Raw genomic sequence first — 13330 nt, forward strand, 5'->3', positions numbered from 1 at the left:
GACAAGCTACAAACCATGGAGGACAGAAGTTTCAAACACAATGCCAAGGCAGAAGCAGCAACTATAGCTACTGGCCAGTAGCCAACAGGACAGTGAACCTTTTGCAGCATATTTCCTGAGAGACATTTCCTCATCATAGCAAAGGTCAGGCTGTAACAAACAGGTGGACAATCCCCCAGTTGCTTCTCTCTACGAGAGTTAACACGTTTTATGCTTTGGAGAACCAAAACACACTTCAAGAAAGCCAGGGGCGGGGGGGACAGGGCAAAGCCCTGGATTTTAGAACAAACAGGTGGACAATCCCCCAGTTGCTTCTCTCTTTACAAGAGTTAACACGTTTTATGCTTTGGAGAACCAAAACACACTTCAAGAAAGCCAGGGGCGGGGCAGGGGGGGACAGGGCAAAGCCTTGGATTTTAGAATCACAACTACCTCAAAAGGCATGCGATTGCTTCAGCAAGTACAGCCTGTTACCTGGAAGCATCCTCACACCCTGGAAATAGACAGCTGGAGCAGGAGTAAGCTAAATTTCCAAGGAAATACAGAGTTAAAAACCCCTGGCCTTTTAACTGATAACACAGAGCATTCAAAACCATTTATGAGGTCCCTGTGTGTGACTAAGCTTAGCTACCAAGTTGGTAGCAGTCATGTTTGAACTTCTGTCCATAGCTTAACCCAATACTTTGGATATCCAGGTTTAGTTAGTTTAATCCAAAACCTAGTTTAAAGCTATAGGCAGCTCATTTCATTTAAAGCACCCCTAAAAATTCTGTTCTTCCTGTAATGAACCTGTGAGTCTTCTGAAGGTTTTTCCTGTTTGTTTTTGCTTTTAAATCAGGCCCAACTGAGAAGTGGGTACAAGGACCATCATATGGATTGAGTAGTGTATCAGTAGATACATCAAAAGCTCTGGTAGCTGCTTGCCCCAGTATTAGTTTTCCTTTTTTCAACACCCTCAGGAAGGCTAAGCTGCCAGCACACACTGGTACTATACTCCAGCCCTTTCACCGACTACCACTTCACTGCAAGTCCAAATTCAAGCCACTACAACTTTACTATTGTTTCTTCCCCACCCCACCATGCCCCACCTTGTGGCTTTTGGGACTGTGAAATTGGTATCACACAGTTTTACAACAGCTTGAAGACGCCAGGTTTGGTTTAGTCCTGCCATCCTTCCTTCCTGTGCAAGCAGAGATGCTGGCAAGCCAAGCTGTCTCTTCCCATCAGGCCAGGACAGACAGTGGGCCCCCACCTCTGCCAGTTTCAGCTGACACAAACTGACCCCCCTGTACCCTGGCTGCAGCACGGCCACCACTCCAGCTTTCAGCACACGCTTCCTCCCACAGATACCTGTCCACAGAACAGGTGAGCGTTTACCTACACTCTATAAAGTCAGCAGTCTCACTGTGTAGGGTGCAAGTGTGACAACTGCAACACAAATAGTTGCTCTGTCCAAAAGATGTAGCAGCCTTTCAACATCAGTGTCTGTCAAATATTTCCCCTATTAACAGAAAAGCCATTAAGATCTACAATGTGAAACAACCATACTCGTTGTATTTTACATTTCAACCACAAGATCTTGTCCATACCACCTCAGCATTTGAAAATAAAGCAGCACATTAAAAATGCTGAAAAACGTGATTCTATGAGTTTTGCTCTCTATAAACCTGTCCAATTTTACAGTAAACTGGTTTCTTTACACACCTCAGAAACTCTACACTGATAGGAACAGAATTCAAATGCATAATTTTAGCTAGGTTATTTCAGATCTTAGCATGATTATTTCAAAGTGCTGTACTTGGATACACCACACATCAGAACACTGGTTGAGGTATAAGCACGTCAGAAGAAATACAACTTCAGACTTATACTTCACTCAACCATCTGCTGAGTCTTGTCATGTTTTTGTACAGCTGCATGCAGCTTTGGCATTCCCAATTCTGGGTTACATACAGAAAGTATCTTCAGATGGCAGGTACGGCAACATGAGGTGGCTATACTGTAGCAAATGTATAAAACCTGAAAGATGCATTAGGAACTTCATACACAAGAACAAGAATCTTCTTTATGACTGTATAAAACACTTCACAGAATGCCAAGCATTGTAACAAACATATTCAAATGTTAAAAATCAGTTTTGCAGAAACAATACCGGTGACATGCATCAGGAGGGGATAGCAAGCAGAATCTATTTAATCCCAAATGACTAATTTCCTCTTCCCCTTGCACCAATGGGAAATTCTTACACTTCTATGGATGACAAATTTTCATGTATTAGACTCAAACTGGAGACAAAAGCTTATAAACCACGTGCCTATTTATTAATTCATCTGTTCTGCTTTTCCAATAATTGCTTGCAGATAAAATACTCTGTAGTACACTTAGCTGACTCCTGAAATCATGCTTCCAAGTTCAAAGACATAAGCACCACAAATTCAACTGAAATAATGAAAAAGTCAGTTACCAAAGTACAAATCTCATGCGAAAATCCCTAATGAGTCATTAAAAGGAGAAAATTAGCCTGCTAGTCAGTTTTTAGTTAGTTGGTTTGGTTTTTTGTTTAACTTTAACTTATTTTTAACTTTTATCAAGATTGGAAAAGACCTAAAAGATCATCCAGTCCAACCATGCCCCTTTTTTAAAACCTGAAATACAAATTGCAATACATGTACAGCAATGCTTTTTTTACATGCAGATACCATACCTGTGTGAAGTATTTTCCATCTTGTTTCAGGACTTTCATTGACAGGTCAAGAATCAACCGCAGAAATTCCCATGTGGAATCTGCATACAGAGTGCAATGTAAAAACAGAATAGCACCATTACTTGTTCACTATTGCACATTCAAGACTTGCAAAATATCTACTGTTTAAAAAGTAGCTATCCTATGTCTTAAAAAGCCCATAAACCAACAATAAATAACCCCCACATGATCCATACACAATGGCAATGATGGTGGAAGTATCTTTGTAGTAATTTTTTCAGATTTTTCCAAGAAACTAAGTGTGGAAAAATTTACTTGACTGTCAACTCTCCAAATACTTCCTCAACAAATAATGAGTTTATACTTTTCTGGAAAAAGCACAGTTTAAGAAGTCCTAGGCACTTGTTAATTTTTTCTAACATTAAAGAAAAAATTCTAAAACAGATGTGTTACTGTTGTCTGCACATCATTACCCCACTTTTGGGACAAGGTTACTATAATTCTTTGATTCTCAGATTTGCTATTAAAAAAGCAAGAGTCAAAGTATTTTTATTGCAAACTGCCAACTGCTACACAGTGGAAGCACAGAATGTGGAAAATCCTCCCAAATTTAGGAAAATAAATTAGAAGATTAACCTTCTTCTGGAGATGTGGAGATTGGAACAGCCGTCAGATCATTAATTACATAATCAAACATCCTTCCTTCTTTGGCATACCTCTTCAGTACAGGAATACAGTCTTCAATTAGAACCTGTAAGCAGTAAACATTCTCCTGCTTCAAACTCTTAAAAATAATAAAGGAATGTGAAGATGGGGAAATTAAAATATTTTGATGCTTAAGTATACTTCCAAGACAAATCCCAATGCCAGCTATTAAAACTTAGAAGTGTCATAAAAAAGGAAAAAATCCTTCCCAAAATTACGAAAAATCAGCAGACATTTCCCCAAAACTTTGCCACTACGTTCTTCAAGGCTAGGTATAACTGTGTTTAAAATATTACTTCTAATGAAAGAGAGAAAACAAACAACTTACCTGATAGCACTCTCCTTTCAGATTGTCTAAGACATCTCCACATGTTTTACGCATGTATTTTTTACACCCGTCGATCACCATTTGGTCAATGTTTGAAGCTGGTTAAGGCATTCTACGTTCCAGAAACAATACAGGCAACAGTTTCTACTTCCAAAGAAAATCTTACAGAGATGGCATTCACAAAGGAACAGTGAGATGTGCACCTTGGTATACACATTGGAATAGCCAACCTTAGGCATTTGCCTCTGGATTCAGTTAGAAGTTTAGGAATTTTTGGTACCTTAGGTTACTGTGAAAGCTTGGTGTGTGAACAACAGGACAGTGTATTTTAAAAAAGAAAAAACAACAAAGCTCAAAGCTTCACCCTACATTTTTTAAAACAATCATTTTAGTTGCTAAGAAGGGGATCCCAAAACCTACAACGATCAGCATTTCATATGGCTAACAGTTTACATTACAAAATATTTGAACTACAGAATGTTGAAAACTTGATTTATATCAGTATTTAAGGCAGGGCAAGAGCTGGTCATTCTGACACCAGCAGAATTTATTGAGTCCTGACATTCCTATTAATTCAAATTTTTTGCTTCTAGGGATTTATTTTTTTTTAAATAGCTTCCTTCAGAAAAACAGAACCACCCAAGGAAGCAGAACCCAGCCCAAACCACAGACCTGACAGGCCAGTTATCAGAGCAGGTATCAGTGTTTCCAGTTCTATGTCAATTGCTACTTAAGAGTTACAGTATTGATTGGTAGCTCCATGTGCTACATCATGATGTACAAATATGTAGCCACTGGGTGTCTCTAAACTGACAAAAGAAATTTTAGTTTAGATCTTACCTGCTCGTGCAAATCAGAACCTGATAGTTAACTGTGCTCAATGCTAAGACATTTGCAGAAAAGCACTGTCTGAGAAGTGTCAAAATGAATGACCAGTCATTTGTCAAAGGATATCTCTACCATAGTAACCATCTTTGGCTTCAGTTTGACTATCTCATATAGTATACCTCCATCACCACCTCCTAGGATTAGTACTTCTTTCCCAGTGTAGTCTTCCTTTCCACTGCCCATTATGGCTTGAGTGTATGCCAGGTCACTCTCTGCCAGATCTGAAAGAAAGGAAGAAAGAGTTGGAAAGAAATATTAAATCTTTAATTCTTCTCATTAATTGGCATTAATTTTGTATTAATCCAAATGTGATATAATACAGAGCAAATCAAGACTACCTACAGAAACAACCTAGTTCTCAGAGACAGTCCAGGTTAATGGGAGGCTGGTGATTTACCAAAGCTAATGAGTGTCCCCTCAGAATCCCACATGGGATTTCTCTAGTTCTCAATGCAAATCCAGCTGCCTCAGCATTGGAAGTGCTGCATGCCAAAGGAAGCAAAGTTGTAGAGCAAAACAGTCAGTACTTAGGACTTTATGTCCACACTTGATACTTCAGTGGGTTTTCACCTCAGACTAGTGCTGCAGGAGACAAGTCAGGAGATTTCTGAAAGCACAATCTGGACTCCAACTCAGAGCCACAACCTACACGCACCCTGTTGACCCCTGCACAGCAGCCTAAGTGTGGCCACCAACACCTAACTCCTGAAGGGCCCTGAAACATGCCTTCTGTTGACATTCACCTAAGCTTCACGCTGGACAATGACATTCCCAAATTCCTAAGCATTAACAACAGATCTGAGCTACAAGGACAAAGCTTTGTGCAGCAAGACATCATGGCACATCCTATCATTCAGCCTGGCAATCAGTACTTGGCTTGAGTCCACAGTAACAAAATGACACAAAGCAGTATCTTACAGCCCCGCAGAAGGTGAGTAAGTAATGGCACACTGTTCCCTTCCTATGAGGCACACTGTTACAAGGTTCAAACAAAACCTCATCACCATGTGAAACTGATGAAAAATTTTGGCCAGAAGTAGGAATACCTAATTTGGTGATTTCAAATACAATTCTAACTGCATTGGAAAATACCTTGCTAATGAATTCAGTAATGACACTTTCCAGCTGTCATCTGCGCAGAAGTCCCCCTGACAGTTGCAAAAAGCTAATTGAATGGTTAGAGGTATTTCTGGTGATTTCAAAAAGCTATAGTCAAATACCTTAATTACTCTGCCATTAGACAGAAATTAGGTTTTCTATCCCTAGACAGCAACATCCGTCACTTGCTTCAGTTGGTAGTTTTCAGTACAACTAACAAGAGATTTTATGAAGCATAGTCCTTAATGCCTAAATTTTCTTGCAAACAGCATTATCCAGCTTAACAGAACAGTATCCCATCTTCACTTTCAAAAATAACAGATCAGCAGACACAGAGTATCACAAAGACCCTCCCATAAAGGCTGGGTCACTCTTCTGCTTGGAGTTCAACTGCACACTTCGAAGAAGTCAAGAGTCAAAAGGTGTTCACCAACAAAGCAGCTAAATGGGTTAAGCTACAGCTCTCCCAAGCAGGTAATTCCCTTACAGAATCAAGGGAGTAAGTAGGATTATCCCCATACACATGCACGCACACACACACCAGTTATTACTCCTCATTTCTTTAGAATTCTGCTGTGTTTTGAGGGCTGACCATCACTGTTAAACTCCAGCCCATAACTACACACCCCCCACAGCCACCCACTTACTCCTCTCCCTACCCCTCCCTGCAGGATGCAGAGAATAAAAAAAACCATCTCATGGGTTGAGATAAAGGCAGTTTAGTAGGACAACAAAGGAGGAGAATCACAATAAATACATATACAAAACAAGCAATTCACAAACACAATTTCTCACCACCTGCAGAGAAATTAAAAACAAATACAATGCCTAGTCCATTTCCAAGCAGCAATCCCATCTCCAGCTAGCTTCCCCAGTTATATGCTAAGAATGATGTCATACAGTATGGAATATTCCTTTGGTCAGTCAGGGTCAGCTGTCCTGGCTGTGGGATGAGTGGGATGAGGAGCAGCAAAGGCCTTGGCTCTGTATGAGTACTGCTAAGCAGTAAGAAAAACATCCCTGTGTCAGCAACGCTCTTTTCAGCACCAATTCAAACCCCAGCCCTGTACCAGCCACTGTGAAGAAAATCAATTATCACAGCCAAACCAGCACACCAAAAACCAGTTTGTTTCACTGTCAAAGAGAAGCCCTCAAGAAGTCAGATCTGCAAAAAAGAGTATGGGAGAAGGGAGTAGGTTAAGCTCTGCTAGAGAACATTCAGGCTTCTGTTCTCCTGTGCCACCTTCCACAGCAAGGGCGATGACTTCGGGAAAAACAAGAAAACTGGTTTTGGTACTCTAGATGTTAAATTGGCCAGCCTTTGCGATTAAAATACTTTATATACAGAGAGATACATGTGCTGACGCACATATGCAGCTTCCTCTCAAATGAGATACTTACTAACATCCCCACTGAGGATAAGAATATTCCCAAACTGTTTTGAATGCAGAATTTTAATATTCTGAAAGGGTGAATCTTCATCATAGACAACTTCATCTATGTCGTACTCCACCAGGCGCCCATCAGCTGTGGGCCAGTATCTATCAATGACACCTCCTCTCAAAATAGCTGGCAATCTAGAAAGCAGTAAGAAAAAAAGAAGACATTTCAAAATGTTTATTTAAAAAAAAATCCCTGTAAACATTCTGTAGATTCAATGCAATAAACAAACAATACTTACAAGAGGGATATAAAAAAATCATTGAGTGTTAAATCTTGCAAGTTAAGAAACCTATCAGTGTATGTATTAGATATATGTAACTTGCTAAGGGACAGATGAAATATAAATTGCTCTTCTTTATGGACAACTTCTACAACGTGCACATGAATCTATCTCTACCCTAAGAGAGGGGGTTTACATAAAATACCAGCCTCTGCAGAAGAATCAGCTTCATGACTAGAAATAGAGACAATACAACAAAAGGAGAATGCAGACAAAAAACCCTGATAAAACCTCTTCCCACCTTCAGCTAAGAATGCCTTTTTCTTGGAGAGCACTGGCTCTCACCCTTCTAAAGTTGTACTGAGAGACATTTTAAATAAACACACATAAAGTGAAATAGTGCAGTGTTTCAAACTGAGCAAAGTCCCCCTGCAGCATATAAACAACCTTTGTTATCAGCTGACAGTTTGCATTACTTTTTTTTTTTAAGTGGGTCGAGCATCTGCACAGATCAGTTTCACTTTTTTGGTTTGGTTTTTTTTTTTTTTTTAGTACCTTAGTTCAAATCAGTATTTCTGATTTTGATTTCTGTCTTTCAGAAAAGCCAACTTTATTTGCAATGGCAGTGAAATATTAAAATGTAAAATGATTGCATTCCATTTTAAGCAAAACGAGCAGTCATGGAATTCATCACATTTCCCACACACACTTCAGAGTCAAGGCTACGTTTGTTTTTTCTCCTAGGAAGATGCAGCAGAAGACCAGACACAGACAAGCTTCTTCTAAACTTGCTAGAGGTTCTCAACACACATTTCAGAAATACTTTCTACCCTCAACGAGCCGCAAGATGGCAGCACACGGTGACAGTAAGAACATCTATTCAGTACACCAAGACAACAAAAAAAAGGTAGAACTTTTCAAGCAGCATTAATTCTAGTGGAGCTGCGTGTGTGAAGCTAACACTGGAAGGATGCAAAGCACATTATATAAAAAAGACTGGAGGGGTTTATGACAAGATTCATGCCAGATCCACCATTCTAGGAACTTCATTTTCCCATACTAAGGTAATTAAATTAATCTAGACCACTTCAAGCAGACTTTTTCCTCATCTATTTTTAACAAGTTCCTATTAAAGGGATTCCACAAACACCCCATGTCAAATTTCAATATTGAAATATCTTCACAGAGAGGGTTCTCCCCTATATGCACAAGTCTATCTACATTCATACACCGTGTGCCAGGTGAGATTTTACTAGGACAAAGTAAAGCAAGACAACTGCCTCTCTGTGTTTTACATACTACTGTTAAGCACAGAAAGTAATTCTCAAGGTATAACATCACTTCAAGTCACTAACACTTCACTGGTAGTCTTCTAGAACCTTCAGATTACTTTCTGCTATAGTACTGCTTAGCTGCTTTCTCATTTTGTAGTTTGCTCCTTGGCCTTACTTGATCTTGCAGATTTTACACGGCCTTTTAAAGCACTTACACCTCTGATTAGATTTTTTAAAGCTGCACCTTCCAGAAAGTGTGGTGCCCACAGTAAGCACTCCCTGGCTTTGAGGTGCCAGTCACTGACAGGTTACTCATCACAGTACATCAAAACACAATTTGCTTACCTTTACTAACTGTGCAGACAAGCTACCTACAGAAGTAGATGTATGAACTTACCGCTTCACTCTTTTTATATTACCATGAAACAGTTCTTTCATTCTCTCTTCTACTTTGTTTAGAAGCTGAAAAAAAACAACAAACAAGAGGTTTGCTATTAGGCAATCACAATGTTAATCTCTTAAACTAGGCTACTCAGAAGGCAGTAAGAAGCAAAGCAGCACCTACACTGAAAGGCTTTAAAATGTAACCTTAGAAGCCCATGAGTAACAAGCTGGTTGCCTTAGCCTTGTTACTAGCAAGAATATGCATATCGCAGCAGCTGTCATCACTGTGTTTAGTTGTCCTCCAGGATAACATAGCCAGACCTTTCAAGCACAGCCAAAGTGGGAACATGAGAACCCTGTAAGGTTTTGTTCCCACCACAGCAGTAGCCTATAACAATATCCAATGTGTGTCCAACGTAGTATTCCCCTGAAATATGCCTCATATTAGGGAAATGATTTTTCCCCATGGAGAAGAGATCTGAGTACAGAGGCTCCCCATTTCCCAGATCAGAGAAGGAAGAGTCATACGCTCACATACCAGGTTACTAGTTGAGCATCACTCCTCCCTCACTCCCTACCTGAAGCCCCAACCAAGGCTGCTAGGTCTTCAGTTTTTACAGAGAAGCCCACGAGGCCCAGGACATCCTAAAGAGAGAGTGCGTGTGCGCACTCATACATGTATGCAACTATAAGAGGTGTTACTACTCCTCATCTGTAAGCATGAGGGTTTGAAATAACTTTGGTACCTAAAAAAATCTTTTCCCAAGATACAACTTGATAGACCTGAAGGAAAGAAGGGGCTCCCCATGCAGTTTGATAAGCCTAGTGAGACTAGCATCACTCATACCTGATCAACTTCATCTCTTCCTTTCGTATGATCTTCATAGCTCTGCAGGTCCACCAACACTAATCCATGAGGGTAAATTCTCAAGTTGGCAAAACTACAAAATAGGGAGACACAGTAATGACAATTTTATTACCAAAAATCAGGAAGAGTAAAATCTGAAGTGAGTTAAATCTGGAATGCACGGGTTTTTTTCCAGTCGTCTGTAACAGTTGGCAGTGCCAGCTCTGGTCATCTGCAAGTCATCAAACAGCAAAGTTGCAAAAGCATGCCAGTCACTACATAGCTCATACAATCAGTATATAGCAAGGCAATGAAATAGGGTGTTTAAACCAGAACAACTATGGTTCAAGGGGAAGATAGACTTCCTATTAGTCTCTTTAAAAAACACCTGCTTGAACAGGTATGTTGTTTTTGTTTTGTTTTCCTTTTAATTGAAATCAAGCCTCAAGAAAACAACTGGACACTGTACTTCCCCTGTGTCTTCCCTCTCACATCTTTTGGGTTTTTTGGGGTTTTATTTTTTGTAAACTTTATAGCAATTATTTGCAGAGACAATGTTCACATTCAAAGCTGAATAAAAATTGCTAAGTGAGAAACAAGGCCAGCAAACGTCCTTAACTGCAATCAGAAAGAAAATCTGGACTATTCTTTAAGTCTTACCTGAAGATTCTAATTTTAGTTATTGTAAGATGAATAAATGATGAAACTGACTGGAGTAATTAAAAAATAAAGAAAACTTTTGCTGGCTTTGGACAGCACTGATCTGTAGCTGTGATGTGTTTATAGTTGTCAGAGAAATTAAAGCACTGCCGACTTCCTGAGACTTCTTGGGCTTTCCTTAAGACTTCACGTGCAGGTCTTGCCTTGAGGAGGGAAGGTGCTGCTACACCCACTGCATTTCATTTCCCTCTCTGAGTCCCTGCAGGTTCTGAGGAGCACATTCAGGAGACCCTCACTAGGTGAAGAGACCCTCACTAGGATTGCTCACTAGGTGTCCTCCTGAAAAGAGCCTCTGGTTAGGGACAGGAAAACCTCTGCAGCCGGTGGCCATTAACCAAAACCACACAGCCTTAAAATGGGCTTCCTGCCCCACCCCCCCAGCACGGGAAAATGCTGCATAAGCTACACTATTTTACCCTGATGAATAAAAAAAAAGAGTCAAGGAGTAAAAGAAGATGTGCTTTTTTATTATTATTTTTAACTACCAGACAGAATGCTAACACTTAAGAAACCAATAGAAAAAAAGAAAGTGTTTTCATGTTCAAGACATTTCTAAGGCAGCTTTTGCTACGTAAGAACAAACGTGCCAACTCATTCTACTGTACTCCTGCCAAAACCAAAGCAGAGGAAAGCCATTCTGAACTTTGGCAGGCAAACACTTTACCAGCATGTTTTTGGATGCTGTGCCTCACTCACTGGTCACTGACACAGTTCGGTACTTTCGATACAGGGGCCACTTCGTACTTGGCCTGGTGACCACAACATATGACAGTTTAAGCAGACACTGCCATCAGTAAGACAAATGTAGGACCATTAAACAGTAATTTTAAAATAAAGTGAAGACACACAACTCCTCTCCCAGTCTCTAGATAGCTTCAGAGTTTTTGAGTACCTCTCTATGACCTTACAACGCCCTGAACCAAAGGGACTCAGAATTAGTCATGCACTACCAGAGTATTTTGTTACTCAGCATTAGGGGGAAGGGCTACTGCAAAGGACAACTCCGGAGAAAACCCTACTAGGATGCTGTTGTATGATTTTCACGTCAGCAAGGACTTAACATCTTGCAACGTACCTAACATGAGCAGAAAAAGGGAAAAAACAGGCATAAGAACAACTTTATGGCTAGATTTCAGGATTTTTGCTGTTGTTTAAATGAGACAAAAGAGCAGAGCTCACTAGACAGAAGCACTGGTCACTCCAGCAGGTTTTGTACACATCCATTCGCAGTGAAAAGGGACAGCAGACCTGCTCCAGGGCCCTCAGAGCTGTGGCACTAGAGACAGAAGTGAGTGTTTGCAGTTCAGGCAAAACTGGTTTAAGTTCTGAGATCTGACACCGTGCCAGCAACACCTGCATTGCTAGAGAACTTTTTAGGAGTTCATTCCCATATTCCAGGAGTTGCCATTTACACAAATGATCAACAAACTAATTGTCCTATGACTTGAGTTCCCTTTTACATTTCCTTTCCTAGAAGGATCACATTGCTGTCATAAGATTTGACAGCTGACATTGTCCTCACTTCTACAACTGCATGAAATTTTCCTGAAGTACATGGTGTTACTGCCTTGACTTTGGGGGTTTTTTTTGGGTGTGAAGCGAGGAGAGGCAGAGATAAGAAAAGCACAACCACACAACTGCCAACTTATCTTAAGTGGTATGATGGCAATAGAATACAGACACAGTAATAGTGCAGAACCATCATTCATTTATTTTGTCAAACTGTTACTTCTACCAGAATAGCAGGGTCCTGACATTCAGGGGGAAGAGAAGGAGAAAGATGGAAGGCAGGCACCAGGCTGAAACAATGTAGTGGGGCAAAAATTCAAATTCTGAGTATCTGGCTGATAAATTCTCTGTGGTTTATGTTAAACAACTTTGAATAGATTCAGAATTACTGAAGAAGCTGATATGTATCTGGAGTGGCTATACCTTAGTTATGTCACCTGGTTGGAATTTAACACCTAAAATAAAGCCAAAAATGCCAGTGGAGATGTAAACATGTGAGCAGTATAATTATGTGTTCAGAAAAGCAACCATATTAGTAGCATGAAGGCAACAGCAGCAGGACACCACAAAAGGCTTACTCGCTTCAATCAGCAGATAGCCAGGGCTATGCTGGCTTTCGTTACTTGACACTTGGCTGCTCGGCAGAGCACACATGAAGGCAGGTTTGCAGATATTCAAGGAAGGGTTTTTTAAGAACCCACAACAGTTTGTTCTCTACATATGAAAATACAGAGGAGATTACTTGACAATCCAAATGAGGAGAAAAGAACACTTTGAAAAAACGAGGTTTCCTTCAAAAGTCTTCCTTCCTGCACTTCATCTTACTGAAAAGTTTAACTTAATCAAACACCTGCCATACCTTTGGGGTGTGTGCGTGCCTGCAGATACTTTCATAAAAGCAGTGAGAAAAAAAGCTCAGAGAGGAGGGATCCTTTCCTTTCAGCAACAAAGCTTGCCTGTGAAGAACAGTCCCCAGTGTAACAAGGCCCCATTTGGTGCTGCACCTGCATACCTGCTGGATCTGCTAGGACTTTTTGTGTTTCCATGCAAACGAGTCTCACCTACAGAAACAATTCAATGGAGTGCTGAGTCTTGTCAGCTGAACAACAGGGAACATCAGATGTTAAGTTTATGCAGCTGGGATTTATTTGAAATAAAGAGGTTCTGGGTGAGCATCCTCTTTATCGATGAAGATCCAGAAGCAAGGATA

General features: G+C 40.3%; 1 protein-coding gene across 1 annotated transcript in view; it reads right to left on the reverse strand.

Moving 5' to 3' along the window:
• Positions 1 to 13330, reverse strand: part of SMS (spermine synthase) — a 48381-nt gene that overhangs the window by 11693 nt on the left and 23358 nt on the right. The window contains exons 3-9 of the mRNA XM_084279336.1: positions 9892 to 9985; positions 9058 to 9122; positions 7125 to 7300; positions 4690 to 4846; positions 3738 to 3825; positions 3341 to 3455; positions 2705 to 2784 (exon numbers count right to left, since the gene is read on the reverse strand). Of these exons, the coding sequence (XP_084135462.1) occupies positions 2705 to 2784; positions 3341 to 3455; positions 3738 to 3825; positions 4690 to 4846; positions 7125 to 7300; positions 9058 to 9122; positions 9892 to 9985 (775 nt within the window). The remainder of the gene's footprint in view (positions 1 to 2704; positions 2785 to 3340; positions 3456 to 3737; positions 3826 to 4689; positions 4847 to 7124; positions 7301 to 9057; positions 9123 to 9891; positions 9986 to 13330) is intronic.

This window comes from Gallinula chloropus (assembly GCF_964237585.1).
Source record: "Gallinula chloropus genome assembly, chromosome: 1".
NCBI classification, from domain to species: Eukaryota; Metazoa; Chordata; class Aves; order Gruiformes; family Rallidae; genus Gallinula; species Gallinula chloropus.